This window comes from Hemiscyllium ocellatum, chromosome 5 (genome assembly GCF_020745735.1).
Source record: "Hemiscyllium ocellatum isolate sHemOce1 chromosome 5, sHemOce1.pat.X.cur, whole genome shotgun sequence".
Lineage (NCBI taxonomy): Eukaryota > Metazoa > Chordata > Chondrichthyes > Orectolobiformes > Hemiscylliidae > Hemiscyllium > Hemiscyllium ocellatum.
Window position 1 is genome coordinate 30,356,811 of NC_083405.1, and position 20,695 is coordinate 30,377,505.

General features: G+C 40.1%; 1 protein-coding gene across 6 annotated transcripts in view; it reads left to right on the plus strand.

Annotated features, from left to right (window-relative positions):
• The window catches only part of wipf3 (WAS/WASL interacting protein family member 3), a 92,494-nt gene that overhangs the window by 19,522 nt on the left and 52,277 nt on the right, over positions 1–20,695 (plus strand). For 4 of the 6 annotated variants that reach the window (XM_060825370.1, XM_060825369.1, XM_060825368.1 and 1 more), the window contains exon 2: positions 14,546–14,620. In XM_060825370.1, the coding sequence (XP_060681353.1) occupies positions 14,552–14,620 (69 nt within the window). In that variant the 5' untranslated portion in view covers positions 14,546–14,551. Of the gene's footprint in view, positions 1–13,844; positions 13,926–13,947; positions 13,984–14,545; positions 14,621–20,695 lie in introns of those variants that run through there. The other 2 variants (XM_060825367.1, XM_060825366.1) reach the window with 2 other exon arrangements.

Consider the following 20,695-nt stretch of genomic DNA (forward strand, 5'->3'; position numbering starts at 1 on the left):
TTAGCATTTGGATAGATCCAACAACAATTACGAAATATATATGAATCTTAAATAAGAGGACCAGTTTATTAACTCAAATAGGACTCTAATTTTTGTCAGTTGTTGAAATTCACATTTTAGGAAATGATTGGGTTTTAGGGAGTTTCATTAAGAAAATGATTTCATTGTTATAAGAGCAAACAAGAAAGTTATTATCATCCTAAGACTTGCTTTTAAATGTGGATCAATACCAGGGAGATGAGAATTAGTCAATAGTCGTCAAGCAGATGTGACTTCCTGAATGGTCTATGCTGTCCTAGGAAATATGAGAACTGTCTGTGTAGATCTTTAATTTGGCATTTCAGTGCGACAACAGTGGTGGGTTTGTGTATGACTTTATTTTCCCTTTACCTTAAAAACCAGAGATTTATATCTTACTGTCACTACTGTCTTATTGTCCAGGGTTGATGAGTCTTGGAACCTTTATTGCCACACTGCACTACATTTTGAGTACCGTGAATTTTTTTTCTTGGGTGGCAAAACACAACAGATGCAAGAAACTTAAAATAAAAATATAAAGTTCAGGAAACATTCATTCATACACCGCCTGAATAATCTGCTCAACAAAGAATGGGATACCTTGGAAATGTTTTCAATTGGTGCTGAGACCTCCTCTAAGTTGGGCTTCTCAATCTTTCCCTCTAAATGTGAATGTCTCAAATTCTGTTACCCACTCATAACCTAACTCATAGCAAGACCTGATTATTTATTGTCACTTTGCTTTATATTTTACAGTTTAACCTGGATTAGAAACTCTACAATTTTAAAATTCTGATTCTCTGTTCTAAAATCTTTCCGTGGCTTGGTGTTTCATCTCTTCTGTAACCTCTTCCAGCCTTAGAATTCTGTGAAATCTTTGCATTTCTGAACTTTTAGATATGCCTGGGTTTTTTTTTTTGGTAATTTCTTTATTGGGAGTGATACCAATATTTGCCTAGACTTGAAGCTCTGGACTCCACTCTCTAAACTCTTCACTACTACCTTTCTGTCCTAAATTAAATCTTGTTGAACCGTATAGTTTTTGGTCAGGTACTTAAGCATTTAAGCCACACAATGAGCTATTTTTTATGGTAGAGCTGTTGTGAACTGGTTAGGTTAGTTTGTCAGTATTAGCTTGGGATATTTGTAGAGTAAAAAATGAGGTCTGCAGATGCTGGAGATCCCAGCTGCAAATGTGTTGCTGGTCAAAGCACAGCAGGCCAGGCAGCATCTCAGGAATAGAGAATTCGACGTTTCGAGCATAAGCCCTTCCTGATGAAGGGCTTATGCTCGAAACGTCGAATTCTCTATTCCTGAGATGCTGCCTGGCCTGCTGTGCTTTGACCAGCAACACATTTGCAGCTGGGATATTTGTATTCCTGTAATTGTACCATATTATGCAAATTGCTATTGTTTAAATATAAATAAGTTGATTTTTTTCTTCTGAAAAGGAGCCCATTAGGTTAACATCTATGGTTCTGATGAAGTGCCATACTCTTCTCATGCTCGTACTTCTTTTTAAGTAATGGAAATGTGATCCATGCTGTTAAATCAGAGGAACAAAACCTGCCAAACAGGAACTTGCCAAACCTGTTCAGTATTTTACCATATGACTCACTTTTATCCCATGTCTGGGTGTGGGGAAATCCCTACATAATGAAACTACAGATTGAAGGACTCCAAACAGATTGGTTTATCTGTCAAGCAGTCATGTATAGCATGACACTCAGCTGAACATGAGAGCTACGCAGGAATCTGTCAATGAATTTATTTTACATTCTAGTTCCAGAAGTTGAAAGTAACCATTCCTTTAGAGCCAAGATGATGGGTATTTGTTCACTGTATTACAGTTCTCATATATTTAACTCTCATATTGTGGCCTCTGGATACTGATACTGACGTATTCCCAAAGATATACATCAGGGCCACTTGAAAGTCCCAATGCTGTGACTATAGTCCTTTTTTGGATGTATCCATCAAGTTGGACAGAAACATTGATTGTGACAGGGGATGCTCTAATCAGATACAGACAGACATATGTTTGCAGCCAACATTGAGCCATCAATGGTGTGTTGCCTCTCTCTCTCTCTCGCCAGGATCACACAAAGGAAAACTGCAGTACCACGAGCTAATGAGGGTGGGAATCGGAGGATCGGGCAGATGAATGCTTGGCTGAGGAGCTGGTGCAGGAGAAAAGGATCATTGTAATCTCTTCTGGGTAGCAGTGTCCTGCATAAGAAAGTTTGATTGTGTACTTGAATTAGAAGGGGAAGAGGAGGGTTTGTGGGACCCAGGGAGATAGTGAGAAAAGAAATCCGTCTGAGATTAGTACAGTTGAGAAAGGAGTGAGTCAAACAGGGCAGACAGGAACAAAGCAGAGAACAAGGCAGGACTAATAATTAAACTGCATTTATTTCCATTCAAGAGGCCTAACAGGGAAGGCAGGTGAACTCAAAGCATAGCTGAGAATGTGGGATTGGGATTTCACAGCAATGAACGAAACATGGATCTGGGATGAATACAACTGGCAGCTTAATGTTCCATGGTATAGATGCTATTAGAAGGCTAGGGAAGTGTGTGTGTAGGCGTGGTTGGGGGGGGGGGGGGGGGGGGGATGGTGAATGGGGAGTAGTGACTTTGTTTGGATAGCATTATAGCTGTATCTGGGAGGATCTATCTGAGAATATATCCAGGTAAGTTTATTTGGTTGAAATTGAGAAATAAGAAAGGGATGATCACCTTTTTTGTTGGGATTGTATTATAGACCCCACCAATAGTTAGCAGGAAGTTGAGAAACAAATTTGTAAGGAGATCTGTTATCTGTCAGAATAATAGGGTGGTTATGGCAGGGGATTTTGAATTTCCAAATAGGGACTGGGACTGCCACAGTGTTAAGGGCTTGGATGGAGAGGAATTTAAGTTTTTATACAAAATTTTCCGATGAATGAATGCAAATGTACCTACTAGAGAGGGTGCAAAGCTGGACCTCCTCTGGGGCAAATTAGGCAGGGCAAGTGACTGAGGTGTCAGTGGGAGAGCACTTTGGGGCCAGTGCCCATAATTTCTTAGTTTTAAAAGAGTGATGTAAAAGGATAGACCAGATCTAAAAGTTGAAGTTCTAAATTGGAGAAAGGCCAATCTTGATGGTATTAGGCAAGAACTTTTCAAAAGCTGATTGGGGGCAGAAGTTCTCTGGTAAAAGAATTGGCTGGAAAATGGGAAGCCTTCAGAAATGAGTCCAGAGAAAGCAAGCTTCTTTTTAGTGAAGGGCAAGGCTGGTAGGTGTAGGGAATGCTGATGACTAGAGAAATTGAGGTTTTGGTTAAGTAAAAGCAGGAAGCATATGTCAGTATAGACAGTACAGATCAAGTGAATCCCTAGAAGAGTTTAAAGGCAGTAGGAGTATACTTAAGAGGGAAATCAGGAGAGCATAAAGGGGACTGGAGAGCTTTTGACAAATAGAGTTAAGGAGAATCCAAAGTGATCCTACCTGTACATGAAGGACAAAAGAGTAAAACGGAGAGAATAGGGCCCCTTAAACGTCACAAGGTCACCTACGTCTGGAACTGCAGAAGATGGTGAAATACTAAACAAGTATTTTGCATCTGTGTTTACTGTGGGGAAGGACATGGGAGATGGAGAACATGAAATTAGTAGCAACATTTTGGAAAAATCTCCTTACAGAGGAGGTGGTGCTGGACGTCCTAAAACTCATGAAGGTGAATAAGTCCTTGGGACTTGGTCAAGTGTACTGAGAACTCTGTGGGAAGCTAGAGAAGTACTTGCTGGGCTCCTTGCTGAGATTTGTGACATCAATAAGGCGAGATACTGGAAGTTGACTAATGTGGTGCCACTATTTAAGAAGGGTGGTAAGGAAAAACCAGGGAACTATAGACCAGTGAGCCTGACATCAATAGTGGACAAGTTGTTGGAGGAATCCTGAGGGACAGGATGTACATGTATTTGAAAGGGCAAGGACTGATTTAGAGATACTCAATGTGGCTTTGTTGTGGGAAATTGTGTCTCTCGAATTTGAGTTTTTTTTTGGAAGAAATAACAAAGAATTGAAAGCAGAGCAGGGGATGTATTCTATATACACTTTAGTAAGGCAGTCAACAAGGTTTCTCATGGTAAACTGGTTAGCAAGGTTAGTTCACATGGAGAACTAGCCATTTGGATTCAAAATGTTGTCTAAGGTAGACAGAGGGTGATGGTGGAGGGTTGCTTTTCAGACTGGAGGCCTGTGACCAGTGGTGTGCTACAAGGATCAGTGCTGGGTCCACTGCTTTTCGTCATTCGGATGTGTTTAGTAAATTTGCAGATAACACAAATTGGAGGTATAGTGGACAGCGAAAGGAGGTTACCTAGGAGTACAATGAGATCTTGATCAGAGGGTTCAATGGGCTGAGGAGTAGCAGATGGAGTTTAAATTGGATAAATGAGGTGCTGCCTATTGGAAAGGCAAATCAGGGCTGTACTTATAAACTTGATGGGAAGGTTGTGGGGAGTGTTGCAGGACAGAGACCTTGGAGTGCAGGTTCATAGTTCATTTGAAAGTGGAGTTGCAGGTAGATAGGATAGTTAAGAAAGCGTTTGGTATGTTTGCCTTTTGTTGGTCAGTGCTTGAGTATAGGAGTTGGGAGGTCATGTTGTGGATGTACAGAACATTGGTTAGGCCGCTATTGGAATACTGCATGCAATTCTGGCCTCCCTACTATAAGAAGGATGTTGTGAAACTTGAAATGGTTCACAAGATTTACAAGGATGTCGCCAGATTTGAAGGGCTTGAATTATTGGGAGAGACGGAATAGGCGGGGTCTATTTTCTCTTGAGCGTATGAGGCTGAGGGGTGACCTTTTATAGAACTGTATAAAATTTGAGGGGCGTGGATAGTGTGAACAGCTAAGTCCAAAACTAGATGTCATAGGTTTTAAGGTGAGAGGGGAAGATGGAAAAGTTGGACTGAAGGGTCTGTTTCCATGCTGTAAAGTTCTAAAACTATATGAAAATCTATTGCTGTTGAACAAAGCAGCATAGTTTGCCTTCCCCTGAATGTTCCATACTTCAGATAAGGCATATTCTGCACTTCTGCAGAACCTGTGTTCAGAATCTCCTAGCAGTGATGTGCTCTTTTATTGTCAACAAATCTAAGGATGGAATGTCAATCTGATTATGATTGCACTCTTTTTAGAAAATCCACCCCAGTATAATAGAATTCATTGACTTGACTTGTTACCAGCAATAAAAGTTAATTGACATATGCATTAAGATCCAAACTTTTTTCTTTAGCTTCTTGAGATTGTGTTTTTTTTTGCTCCCGCAATAAATTTCTGAAATGTCGTCGTCCTTCACCTTCTGCCGCTTTTGAAGTAAATAATTTTTATTTTGATTCCATCAGAATGGACTGTGTAATTCTGTTGCTAATAATGTGTGTGAAATGGGATACAAGCTAAATCTGAATACTAATTGTTAATTTTATATAAACATTAGTTAAATTATATTTCCCCTAAGTTGAATATTTTCCAGTCCTTATCTTTTGATTGATTAGTATACAATGTCTACTTGCTGCTTTCTTTGGAACATTTGGTGTATTTGGATATACTTGCACTTTCACCAACTTTTCTTTTGTCTAGAGAAAATGTTATCTCTTTACTGTCTTTATTTATATATTTATAAATGACTCACTTATCTGAATGCTATCAGCATAGATTTTTTTTAAGAATAATCTTGTTTACCCCGACTATTTTTTTTTCTCTTCGGCTTTCAGGTTAGTACTGCGAGCTGAACAGTAAGTTTCCAAGTTGGCATACCTCAGGCTGAGGGTGTAAATATACTGCCCTGAGGCTGCTTAACCTTTACCTCTAAGTAAGACTCTTCAACTTATGTGCTGTAAAAGTTCTTCTGCTTATACCTGTACGTAGTAGGATATCAAATACAGCACTCCCATGTGGTGCCCATGACTTCCCTTCTTTTTGCTTATTTTTGACTGATATCTTCTATCTAATCAGTTATATGGTCAGGATTTAAACGGATCTGAAATCCTCTGTCTTGCCTGTGTCCTTGGATTTCTCTCTTGGTTTCAATAGTTCACTTTTGCTTGCTCATCATTCAAGTCAGTATTGAGTACAGGAGTTGGGAGATCATTTTGCAGCTGTACAGGACATTGGTTAGGCCACTGTTGGAATATTGCATGCAATTTTGGTCTCCTTTCTATCGGAAGGATATTGTGAAACTTGAAAGGCTACAGAAAAGACTTGCAAGGATGTTGCCAGGGTTGGAGGATTTGAGCTATAGGGGGAGGTTGAATAGGCAGGGGCTGTTTTCCCTGGAGCGTCGGAGGCTGAGGGGTGACCTTACAGAGATTTATAAAATCATGAGAGGCATGGATAGGATAAATAGACAAAGTCTCTTCCCTGCGATGGGGGAGTCCAGAACTAGAGGGCATAGGTTTAGGGTGAGAGGGGAAAGATATAAAAGAGACCTAAAGGGAAACTTTTTTTTCAGGGAGAGGGCGGTACGTGTATGGAATGAGCTGCCAGAGGATGTGGTGGAGGCTGGTACAATTGCAACATTTAAAAGGCATCTGGATCGGTATATGAACAGGAAGGGTTTGGAGGGATATGGGCCGGGTGCTGGCAGGTGGGACTAGATTGGGTTGGGATATCTGGTTGGGTTGGACCGAAGGGTCTGTTTCCCTGCTGTACTTCTCTATGACTCTAAGTCATTATTAATACCACTGTTACCACTATTACTTAACAGTAATAATATTATCCCATCCCACCCTCCCTCCAATGTTAAAATGAATTGGAACTTTGACTGGACCCCCTGATCTGGTTCACTCGAGCATAACATTAGGGTGATGTTATCAGACCATATCTGGAATAGTTGCACTACTGTCTCCTGTCTGAAGCAGTTCAAGTATAGCTATCTCCTCTTCTGGGATGATTAAACTTTGTCTCGCCTTGGTTGTTTTTTTTTAACCAATTACCAAGGCTTCTGAAATGCTATCCGTTAACCAGATTTTGTCACCTAGCTTTAAGGTTGAGTTATTGCTCTGTATCTAGAGTTGTCACCTCCCCAGTTCTTTATTATGGCTTTTCTCGAATTGAAGTGGTGCATTCGTTCACAGAGCTGGTGTTTTTCTGCAAACCTTTCATCGCCTCACTAGGTGACATCATCAGTGCATCTTTGATAAAGTGTTGGTCTGTCCCACCTGGTCTTTGTCTTTGTATGTAGAGTCCAATACAATGTGTCGATTGATTGAGATCCGATTGGGCTGCCAGGCTTCAAGGAATTCTCTGGCATGTCTGTTTTACTGTGCTAGGATGGTTACATTGTCCCAGTTGTATTTGTGTCCTTCGTTGTCTGTGCTGTTGGAAATGAGTGCTGGTCATGTTCGACAGTGGCGAACTGATGGTGCACTCCTGTGGTCAGTTTTCTTCCTGTTTCTTCCAGGTAGTGTTTTTCAGTATTTGCAGGGTATCTTGTAGATAACATTTTTGTCCTGTTGGACATGGGTGTTGTGTTTTTAACCTTTTTTTTGAGGAGCTGGTGAAAGGTGTTTAGTGGTTTGTGGGCCACCATGATTCCCAGTAATCTGAGTAGTTATCTCTGGTTGATATGTCTTTGCATGGCATGGTTGCTATTGAGTCTGGTTGTGTAGTGTTTTCTTCTTTGGGTGTATCCCATAAGTACTGGTGGATAGTGCTCTCTGGGTACCTGTTTTGTTTAAATCCTTTCAATAGGTGTTTCTGTTCTGCCTTCTGGAGTTCTGGGTTGTTGCAGTGTTTCCTTGTCTGTTTGTTTAATGGGAGAAAGTGAGGACTGCAGATGCTGGAAATCAGTGTCGAGAGTGTGGTGCTGGAACTGCACAGCAGGTCAGGCAGCAGGAGCATCGACATTTCGGGCAAAAGCCCTTCATCAGGAATGATTGAGGTCTCTGTGTGGCACATTCAGTCAGCAGTGTCTGTGGTGCAGTTGGTCAGCGTGTGTGGCTGTTAACCAAAAGGTTAGCAGTTTGAGACCTCCCCAGGGACAGACATATCAATGTCCTAATGTAGCTTCATTTGTGGGTGCTGGGATGGTTGCTTTTACAGTTTAGTATCTGGTCAGGTATGGGTGTTCTTCCTGTACACACTGGCCTGGAGTTCTGCTAATTTTGGGGAAGGGGAGTCTGCTGTTTACCTCTTTTAGTGAACTTTTATTCTGATGAGAATATTATTGATGGGATGTAATGGTGGGTTTCTTACAGTTGTGGACACTAAGGTGTCATCTACATATTGGATCCAGAGTTTGTGTTGGATGGTGGGGAGAGCTGCCCGTTCTAAGCATTGCATTACAGCTTCTGCTATAAGTCCTGATGTTGGGGACCCTTTTTGATCGGATATTGGTGTGCCTTTTGATGTTTGTGTTGTCTTTTGAATGTAAAGTGAGTTGTGAGGCATAGGTATAGTTTTATTATGCTGTTCATGTTGATGTTGCTGATCTAGTAGCTGCTTTGTCCAATAATGTGGCAATGGTATTCTTGGCTAGGTCGATGCCTATAGATGTGAAGAGTGATGTTATGTCAAATGAAATCATTAGAAGCCCCACAAAAGAAGAGGCTGAAATAATCTTGAGGAACTCTTGGAAGGAGTGAATGCAATAGTTGGAGTATTCTATTAGGTGTCTCAGTCTTGTTTGCAGCTCCTTTGCTAACTTGTACCTAGGTGTCCCTGGGTGTAATATAATGGCTCTGGGGGCTGCTCCTGCTTTGTTCACCTTGGGTAGCCCGTAGAATCTGGGGTATGTTGAATCTGTCCGGTTTCATCTTTTGCAGGTCCATTTTGCTGATGTTTCCTGCGCTGTGTAGTTGCTTTGAATTTGGATACACATTTCAGCTGGGACAATGTGACAATCCTAGCACAAGCAAAACTGAGACATGCCAGAGCATTCGTTGAAGCCTGGCACGCCAACCAGAACTCTATCAATAGACACATTGTACTAGACCCTGTGTACAAACTACTCTGATACAGAGCTGGAAGTACCAAACAACAAACATTAACTACAAGGCAGGATAGACCACCAGCGCCTTATCAAAGATGCTGTCACCTAGCGATGAAACATTTGAAGAAAAACACACCAGCTTGGCAAACAAATCCACGACTTCATCCACAACCCAAGCTACAAATCTTCTCAAACTTTTCTAATTGTTTTACCTCATTGTCTTAATCTTTTAACCTAAGGTTGAGTTCTAAACCTGGTGCATCCATCTATCACCTCCCCTTTTAGGTCATTGGTCTTTATCTTTAGGATTTCTTTCTCCAGTTCCTTTTGTGTACTTCCCCTTACTGATAATGGGGCACAATTCTTTGTGAACACCTAATATAGGAGCTTCCAAGTGGTTTCTTCTGAAGAAGCCCTCCAGATAAGAGACAAAATAGGACATGGGAGTTACCAAAGAATCTTGCTACTCTCCATTGCTGGAAAGATCATCACCCAAGTCCTTCTCCTAGTCTCTGAGGAAATCTTTCTGAAAGATTAATATGGCTTCTGACCAAGCAAGAATTATAGAGATTATCATCACTGCCCAGCAACTCCAACACACATACTAGGAACAACATAACTACTCTCCCATGGCCTTCACTGGTCTGATCAAGGCTGTTGACTCGATCCATCTGGAATTCCCCTGTCAAAGGCCAGTTGTAAATGAAAGGAAGGAAGTTTTCAAATCGCAATTACTTAACATTTAAAAATATTACAATTATTTCCCATAATTTTAGAGTTGTTTTTCAGCTATGTCCTTTTGGATTGTGGTTTTAAATTCTGATACTGGTTCCAGAGCTTCCTTCTTTGGATGCCACCATGCATGGTGCCAGTATTGCTACCTAAATGTTCAGATACCAGACAGGAGGCTATAAGTGTATTTTCATACATTCCTTGAGGTTGCTTGCTTGCATATCTCTAAACAATGCTGTTAAATTCCTGATGTACCATAACACCTTTTTTCTTACATCTGCACTTCGGGTGTCAAATGTCGCTGTTTAGAGTAGCCTTTTGACCTCTTGCATGGCATGCTCGTTCTAGGCTGGTGTCTCTGTCTTAACAATGTCTGAGTCATGTGATCAGCACATCTTGCATGAATCACCATTATACCACATCTACATTTAGTCCATTTTTTTTGCTTCTCAGCACATCACCTCTTCAAACTGCAAACCAATTTCTCATCTCAAGGATGTTGTAGTTGGTAACACTTTTTTCCTCTTTGAATTTTGAGTAGTGATTGGCATTCTGCTTAGCCCTGGAAACTGAAACTGCATAAAAAATTCCAAAGTTCAGTATCAGCGTTGCTCTAGATTTAAATTATGCCTTCCCTCTTTCATATCTTTCTTTCCTCTCTGTCCCAATACAAGCGCTGGATTCTGAATAAGGATTTGCAACCATAGCATGTAGTCAGAGCATTACTCTTTTTAATGTAAGGTATTTATTGGACTCAGATTTGTGAATTTTTAAAATAATTTATAACAAAGACTTATTCCTTTTTTTTCTGGTAATTTTAAAGCCTGACCTATTCGCAGCTGCAACATTTTGATTCTGTTTGTTTTTGGTATGTCTGTAAATCCTGTAATGTTGAGCAAAAACTACATCTATTAGGACTGTGCAAACTGCAAGAAAACTATTTCTATTGCTTTTATTTATATTAAAATGGTCAACCTACTCAAACATACTTGATCAGAATGTAGGTGGCAGCAATTTAGCGTAAAGACCTTGGGCATGGCAACCATGTTACCATTAGCAAGCAAAGAAAAAACTCTCTCTCTTTTAACTATTTTATTCATATAATGAGAAAACATAGGAGTAATTTAACAATAGCGTAACAGATCACATAAATTGCCTAGAGGCAGAATTATTGGTGATAAAACAAAAAATTACTGAGAAAGCAGTTGTTGCTGCGCTGTGTGAACCCCAACTAGTGTATGTGTAAAACTAGAATCCAACCAACAGCTGCATTTCACAATACCAGTTTGTCAGGCATGTTGACTTTTTTGCTTCTTCAAAATATATTTGCAACTTGATTTTTTTTTGGTAGATTCTCACACCCACATTTATTGCTGTTTCAGTGTGGTAAATATCTTTATAGATCAAGATTTAAAATGGAATGGAATGCTGGCCACTTCAAGGTAACCAACAAATGCTGGTTGGAAGCATTCCTGGAGAATTGACCAGCAGGTATTATGACACAGCAGCTCCTCTGACCATGTGACATTTGATCACGTGACTTCTGAATGCTGTTGCATAATAAAGATAGGCTTGCCACGGTGAAGTATTTCTGCTCCGTGGTTTTGAGAAACTTTGTGTGACAAGCTCCAAAGATTTGAGGCACCCTGAACTGAGGTTGGATAAGAAATTCAGGAACCAACTTTGTTAAATCTGAATGCTGAGTCCTCACAATTGCTGACACTCCAGCCACCCTCTTGGTTGCATTCCACACAGTTGCAGCTGTCTGTGGTGCTGGTCAAGTGACTTTATCTCGTCAGATACTCCCCCAGCAACAACTAATGAATTCACAAATAATGGAATGGGGGAAGGGAGTCATGTTCTGAGTGGGAAATTTAGTTTGTTCACTGCCTGGGCTGCTGGAGGAGGCATTCTGGGAGGGTTTGGGACTCCAGTGTATCGATGTTTTATGTGATGAATGAGCAACAACAGTCTCAAATAGCCAATTTGTTAGCCAGCAAGTATTTAAAAGCAAGTTACGTTGGATGTTAGAAATTTTTTAAATTAAATTTGACATTTATATGACCCACCTCTATCTTCCTGTTAGCAAATTTGGGGCACATGTTAATTTTTGACTGAAAGGTGAGGCAGGGAAAAGGAGAAACCAGGATAGTTTACATTCTCATCTTTGGAGGAGTTATACACTTATAATGAGAAGTTCTTTTTTCCCTGATGTTAGCTATGTATAACTATTAAAAAGTATCTAGTGCAAGTTGGAAGCATGTCAGGTATGTTTTGTTTTTCTCCCATATTAGAAAGCACCATAGGCTGCAAATAAACTTTACTGTGTGAACGTTCAATTTTATTTTAACACACAAATCAGTAGCAGGAGTAGGTCATGCCTGTTGCACCAGGCTAGAAGATCATGGCTGATCTGATTAGAGGTTACAATGCACATTCTCACCTATTCCAACAACCTTTTAATCCCATTGCGTTACAAGAAACCTATATCATTTTGTCTTAAAATCTTCAAGAATTCTGCTTCCACCATCTTTTCATGCTGAGTTCCAAAAAAAATCTCAGCCCTCATTTGGTGGGGGGTGGAATTTTCTTACCTCCTGTAATAAATGGGAGAGGCTTGACTTTTTTTTTTAAAAAGGGACCCCTACTGTTAGATTCTCTTGTAAGAGGAAGCATCCTTTCCAGGTCTCCCATATCAAGACCCCTCAAGATTTCATACATTTGAATCAATTTGCCTTTTACTTTCCTAAACTTCAGCTGGAAGTCTAGCCTTTCCAATAGACAACCTGCCCACTTTGAGGTATTAGTCTGGTAAACCATGTACGAAATGCATCCAGTGTTTTTACATGATTTGGAGGATAACCACCTGATGAAGGAGCAGCGCTCTGAAAGCTAGTGCTTCTAAATAAACCTGTTGGACTATAACCTGGTGTTGTGATTTTTAAAAAATGTATTTATAGCCTTCTCTTTAAACAAGGTGAGCAGCACTGTGCACAATATTCTACATATATAGGCTCCGCGATGCCACATGTAACTGAAATATAAACTCCATACTTTTTGTTCAGCTTCCCCCTGCAATAAATAGCAGCATTCCATTAGTTTTCCTAATTACTTGTACCGCTATACTAACCTCTTTTTGTAATTCATGTATGAAGACCGTCAAATCCCTGCAATCTCCCCTCATTTAGATATTATCCTTCCTTTCTATGTTTCTCTGCTAAATTGGACATTTTCACACTTTGCCACATTATATTCTTTTAGCCACATCTCTGCCCACTCTGTCTTTAGGCTATTAACACTTTTTTTTTAATCCTGTTATGTGTACTTCACAACCTCCCTTTCCTCCCTGTCTTTGTGCTGACAGCAAATTTGGTGACCAACCTTCTAGCCTCGATTTTAATTTTATTCTATGAATTGGAAACAGTTGATGCCCGGACACCTGCCCCTATGTTACATTGCTCATTGTCTTTTCTACTCTCTGTTTACTTTCAGCCAGTCTTTTATTTGCACCAAATGCTGTATCTGATACTATGGGATTTTATTTTCTGCAATATCCTTTGTGGCACTTATCAAATGCTTTCTGGAAATCTAAGTATATTACATCCACAGCATACGTTACCTTAAGGAACTCCAGTAGATTAAATTGAACCTAGCCAAGTGTCCTGCTAGAACTTTACTAGTAACTTTGAACATTTTCCTCATGATAAAAGTTAATCTAATTGGCCTGTGGTTTCTTGCTTTTGTCTCCTCTTTCTGAATAAAGGAGTTACTGTGGTTACCATTTGATTTAATGGGACTGTCCTCAAATTAATGGACCTCTGGGGAAAGTAAAACCAATGCCTCAACAATTCTCTAGCTGCCACTTTTAGATCCTAGGATAAACTCCACCAGGACCAAACTTGTCACCCTTCACCTATACACTCAATGCCACTTTTCTGTTGGGTTTTTTGTGATTTTCTTGTTTCTCCCTTCTTTCCATTTCTGATTTTATCATTGCATTTAGTCACACCATTAGTCCATTTAGTTTGAATAGTTCAATGCTTCCAGTAAAATAACAACTTCAGACTAATGTGTTAATGCTTTGTACATTATTGTATCATTTTAGGAACAATAAGAGTAATTACAAGTCTATACTCCAGTTTCCAGCAGGGAGCGTCATTCGTCAGTACTTTGTTTTCATGGTCACATTGGTATGTACATAATAGTATATGAGAAGAAACAGGATTCATGTACACAGATAATATTAAGGTATCATTGCATTGAGACTGATCTCAATGTTATATTGTTAATTCATTTTGCTATATATTGGCTACAAATTTGATCATCTTACTGAGACCATGTTTAAAAATGATCAGTAGAGATAACAGGACAATATATTGTTAAAATTTTTTTAAAAGTACAAAGTACAACCCTGCCTCAGACAGAATAAAGGGGACCTTAGTTTAAAAGAATAAATGAGAAAAGTAAGATTATTTAGCATGTGGTACAGCATGATCTGTTGTATTGCAAAATGATTAGGCAAAGATTCATGTTTGTGATCCCTTGAATTAAGTTCTCACTATCAACTGCACCGCTGGGGATAAAAGACAAGGAAATCACAGAGTCCCACTTTGTGGTTAGTGCCACACATCTGATAGCAGTTGGTCTCCGAGCTATGTTGGTGAAAGGCGAGGTGCAGGATGCTCTGCTGGGGGCAGTCATTTTGGGGTATTAATAAAAGAGAAAACCACTCCAATTTAAGGCAAATACTTGATAATAATAAAACAATAACTTTCATACTTGAAAATATAAACCTCCATTGTTTTTTCAGGTAATTATGCCAGTGCCGCCTCCGCCACCACCTCCACTTGCTCCCCCTCCACCAGGGGCTCCACCACTACCTTCTGTAAGTCCAAAATGTTTCCATTCACATGTAGTTATAAACTTCTATGCTCTAACATTTCAGGGTTATTTTGGGATATGTCAAGTTATAACACAGAACGTTACATTAAATGAGCATTGCCTGTAACTGGTGATCTATAACTTTTATTATTTAAAGTATTTATTTTCTTTTTAATTCAAAACAATTCAATTAGTGGTGGTTTAATACTTGTTTGCACTTATGTCAAAAGGATATTTTTGGAGGTAATCTTCGTACTTGAGATGTTGATCCTAAAGATCTTACCTGTTCACTTTACTGGTGTAACCTAGGGAGAATAGCCCTTCCACTTTATTTTATTTATTCAGTTGTGGGATGTGGGCATTCCTGGCTGGCTAGTATTTATTGCGCTGGAGAAGATGGCATCTTGAACTACTGCAGTCCATGTGCAGAAGATTGACCCCCAATGCTTTTAGAGAGGGAATTCCAGAATTTTTACCCAGTGACAGTAAATGAACAGCCATATATTTCCAAATCAGGATGGTGTTGTCTATCTCTGAGACAACAATAAATACATAGATGAAGATACAGTGGAGACATTTAGACCTCTATAAAACCACAATTCATGTATTAAGTACTTTTTTAAAAAGTGTATTATTTGTTAAACTATTCAAGATAACTCCATCATTTGTTTTTTTTTCACTACCCTGTTACCCATTGTTTGTCACTACCCAAACGTTATTACCCAGGAAAGCTTTTACAGCTGGTGAGACTAAAACTCTGCTTGACATCTTCACCACACCCCCAACTTATTTCTTTTTGTACACGTATGTGCCTTTAATTGGAATTATGTGTGCATGTGACTTATCCTGTATTTGGATTTATCCGTACACATGAGCAATCCTGAATATTTTGTCCAAATGTATGTCTTGGTAGAGACAGCTAACTTTCCTGCAGTTTTAATTCTCTTGGCAGACCTGACTGTCTCAGTGTAATTCCATTCACTTAACAGTCCATTAAGTCTCTTGTCAGTTCCTGTTATCTTAAGCCTTATCTAACAATGGGGATCGGCTTGCAGGGGATCTTGCACATGTAGTCTTATGTTTCTGTTGCTCTTGTCCTTCTAGATGGAAATATGGAGGTGAGTTAAAGGATCTTTTGATATTCTGCAATGTATCTTCTAAATAGTCCACACCTGAGTGATGGTGGAGGGAGTGGATGCTTATGAATGTGATGCCAATCAAGTGGGCTACTTTGTCATGGATAGTGTCAGACTTTATATAGTGTTGTTGGAGCTGCACTTATCTAGGCAAATGGGGAGTATTCCATCACACAGCTGACTTTTTTTTGCCTTCTATTTAGTGGATAGGCTTTGGGGAGCTAAGAGGTGTTGTTCTCTGCAGTATTCCTAGCCTCTGATGTGCTCTTGTAGCCAATGTATTAAAATGATGGGCCTCGTTTTGAGTTTCTGGTCATGGTAATGGATACAGCTCTGGTCAATCGCTCTTGGTCCAGAGATCATAATCTCTGGTAGTCTGGAATATAAAACTCTTTTATAGACAGTTTAGTTCAAATTATTACCAATGGCATCGATGTTACAATATAGCATAGAAACCTGCACGCCAGACTTGAGCTAAGGTTTTAAAACCATTAGCAGAGTACCCCTAAGAGCTCTCTCGGGCTACTCTCCTTATTGCTGAGAACAAACTGTCTTTACACAGAAATTGGTACTGAGATTACAAAAAACACCACAGGCCCTTAGTCAGATAAACATCAATAAAATGGAAAAAGTTTGTAGAGGAAGAGAAACTAATTGACAGGTTTAAGTACGCTTGACTAATAAAACTACATGCACATCAAAGTGGGAAATCCTGATCAAGCTTGGCCATATGCCTTTAGCTGGATAAGCTCCCTTTTTTAACAGTACGTCATAAGGAGAGACCAGACTAAATTATATGGAGAAGGTCATGAGATAACCTCGCTCAGGTAAAGGAGCTGTATCATTGTCCTACAAAATGGCTTTTAAAAAATTACCTTTAATTTACACTTTAGGAATCTAACTCCTAACAATTCTGGATCTCCAGCTCCAGGAAGCAACACATAAACATTTCAATCCATGACAAGCAACTGTACACTCTCTCTAATCAGATCACAAGAGTTGACCTTTCCAGCTGCTTCTGTCACTCTCGCTCTCGCTCACACACCTCTTCCAACTTTCTTACTATCACAGTTTCAGCCTTTTGTGTTTTCCTAGCTTGTAAGGGCAATGAGACATTTGCATTCCAGAACAGCAGTCAAGATTTAGGGAGCTGAGCTTCATAAATTCAAATCTGCTCAGTGTGTTTTACATGAAAATGTATCAGGATTGTCCTATTATGTGCATATTCCACTCAGCTTAATAAATTACAAATTATTTTCCTACTGAGCATGAGATTTTTTTTAAGTCTACAATATAAACCAGAAATTCAGCTATCCAACATCCAGCAGTAAAATATGTGTAGCTTCCAGCCCTCTGGGTCAAAAGGAAGTACTGCCAAACATCCCACAAGTGAACAAATTTTATCACCTTATTTACACTGATCCATTCGACATGATGAACAGATATCCTTAATTCTTCTGAGCAAATGCACACCTTTTTCTCTCTCTCTCTCTCTCTCTCTCTCTCTCTCTCTCTCTCTCTCTCTCTCTCTCTCTCTCTCTCTCTCTCTCTCTTTTCTCCCCCCCTGCCGCGCCATGGTCAAGCGCTTTCCTGCATATCCTGTTTATTTCTAGAGGGTGTAGCAGATGTGTCGACTGTAAGGCTACAACTTTTTTCTCAGTTACCTCAAGGAAGTTATAGTGGGGGATTTAGTGATAACTTTTTTAAATATCAAGGAGCAGTTGTTAGATTCTTTTGTCATTCACAACACACAAAATGTATGGCAATGTGACTTGCCACTTATGAGCCTAGATCAGTGGTGCTGGAAGAGCACAGCAGTTCAGGCAGCATCCAACGAGCAGCGAAATCGACGTTTCGGGCAAAAGCCCTTCATCAGGAATAAAGGCAGAGAGCTGGAAGCATGGAGATGAAGCTAGAGGAGGGTGGGGTGGGGAGGGGAGAGAGTAGCATAGAGTACAACTGGTGAGTGGGGGAGGAGATGAAGGTGATAGGTCAGGGAGGAGAGGGTGGAGTGGATAGGTGGAAAAGAAGATAGGCAGGTCGGACAAGTCATGGGGAGAGTGCTGAACTGGAAGTTTGAAACTAGGATGAGGTGGGGTAAGGGGAAATGAGGAAGCTGTTGAAGTCCACATTGATGCCCTGGGGTTGAAGTGTTCTGAGGCGGAAGATGAGGCGTTCTTCCTCCAGGCGTCTGGTGGTGAGGGAGCGGCGGTGAAGGAGGTCCAGGACCTCCATGTCCTCGGCAGAGTGGGTGGGGGAGTTGAAATGTTGGGCCATGGGGCGGTGTGGTTGATTGGTGCGGGTATCTCGGAGATGTTCCCTAAAGTGCTCTGCTAGGAGGTGCCCAGTCTTCCCAATGGCCCTTCCCCCACCTCATCCTAGTTTCAAACTTCCAGTTCAGCACTCTCCCTATGACTTGTCCGGATGTGTCCGGACTTGCCTATCTTCTTTTCTACCTATCCACTCCACCCTCTCCTCCCTGACCTATCACCTTCATCTCCTCCCCCACTCACCCATTGTACTCTATGCTACTGTCTCCCCACCCCGCCCTCCTCTAGCTTATCTCTCCATGCTTCCAGCTCTCTGCCTTTATTCCTGATGAAGGGCTTTTGCCCGAAACGTCGATTTCGCTGCTCGTTGGATGCTGCCTGAACTGCTGTGCTCTTCCAGCACCACTGATCCAGAATCTGGTTTCCAGCATCTGCAGTCATTGTTTTTACTTATGAGCCTATGCCTGGATATTGTCCAGATGATGTTGCATTTGAACATGGACTGCCGCAATATCCTGGGAATTACAAATAGTGCTGAACACTGCACAATGGCCGGCTAACATCTCCATTTCTGACTGTGTATGGTGAAAGGAAGGTCATTGAAGCAATTGCTGGTGGTTTGGCCGAGGACGATACCCCGAGGAACTCCTGCAGAGATGCCTTGGAACTGAGATGAGTGAGCTCTAATAACCACAACTATCTTTTTGTGTGGCAGCTAAGACTCCAGCCAGTGAAGAGTTTGCCTATTGTTTCCAGTTGTTAGGGTAGCTGTTCCTTTGGCTTTGACCCAACTTGTAAGAGTTTAAGTACACACCCATTTCACCTGTTTTCAGTTGGGGCTAGGGCACCCATTTAAGGAATGAGTGAACTATGTCTGGAACCATTTCACATAACAGACTTTGAAAGCCCAAGTTGATGAGTCAAAAATATAACAAATGTAAAGTAAGTGTTTGGTTCCCTTTTGGCTGATGAAGGAACAACATATAAATCATTCATTTATTGGATATGGTAGGTAAACAAGCTTTATACATTTTTAGTAGTCTTACTTTCACCAGGAGCGCATATGGTCCAGTGTTTGGTGCCCATTGAGTCAGAGCAACTGAAGCAAGGTAGGTGAGAACCTGAAGAGCTAATAATATCACCAGATATGTTCATATATTTTTTAGTATTATCCACTGAGATGGAGATTGCTGATGGCAGTGCTTCATTCATTCTGGTAACCATTGTAATGCAAGAAAAAATGCAGTGTAATTATTGTAAATCCCATTCCCACCCACCAGTAAATGTCTGAGGCACCAAAACCATGGCACATTATTGGATACCGTGGATATTAGATTTGTACGTAGGGCTTGTTTTTATTTATTTGATCATAAACACATTGTTTGGTAAGGATAAGGTTCTCCAAACAATGCAAGTTGACCTAAAATAGGTATCTATTATTTCTTGAAACATTCAACCATTTTGAGTTTTCTACTTAAACTGTCACTGACATCTGTTGATCCCAATGTGTTTTTCAATGAGTTGGAGACAAATGTTGATGGCTTTTGAGGTCTGTCTAAAGAGCTGCTCTCATGATTGTGTATATCTTTCCTCCAAAGATGGGAATGTAAACTATCCTTGTTTCACCTTTTGGAAAACTGCTCCCCTTTTTCCTCTGCCTCACATCATCTGCTGAAATCTCCACTCATTCCTTTTTGTTCCTTTAGACTTGATTATTTTCTGTTCTCCTGGCTCCCACTTTTACCCTTGAAGTGAAGGTCATCCAAATCTTTGCTCCTTCTGTCTCATCTCACACTGTTACATTTCTCTAACTGGGAGGCAATGCTGAAAAATACCGATAAATATCCTTACTCTTAAATTTCTTGTTTTGAAATCCCTCCAGGGCCTTGCCCCTCACTATATCTGTGTAATTTTTCCCATACCCCAAGTCCTTTTTATGACATCTGTACTTCTCTAACTTGGGGCTGTCACCAGTCGCCCAGACCACAAGCTTAGACGTTTCCTCCCAATTCCTCTCCATCCCTATTTTTCTATCTCCTGTTTCTTCTTAAAATCTATCTCTTGCATTGGCCATCTGACATAAATTTGCCTATATGAATTGGTATCATACATTTTATAATGTTTCTCGTGACATTATAGGTGCAATTTAAGCATATTATTTAATGAACAAAATCTGTGAATTGTTTGGTAGTGTTCTGATTTATTAATGTCAAATGTTATCAACCAAATGATGCATCAAAGCTTATGCTAAACCTACTCACATTTGTATCTTGAAAGTGATTGTAAACAAGTTGAAAAATACTTATTTGACGGAGATAAGATATTGTAAAGGCTGTCTTAAGTGTATAGATGTATGTTTGGATGAGATTTGTTTGGACTCACATTGGGTTTCACTGACAAAGTCTATCTCTTGAGATGCATATGAATAAATGCTATTTTGAAAATGCATCCATACTTTCATCAGCATAAGTGAGGCTAAACATTGGCTAGGTACTATTAAATCTGAACTAAGATCTTAAGATGCACAATTTAAAAAACAAAATCTGTTAGATACATTATTAATGACTTAACTGAATCTAATACAGATTCATCACAAAATTGGCCTCTAACTGCTTTAATGTTGTTCAACAGCTGATTGGGTGACACTTTAAATCAAAAACAAAACAAATTTAG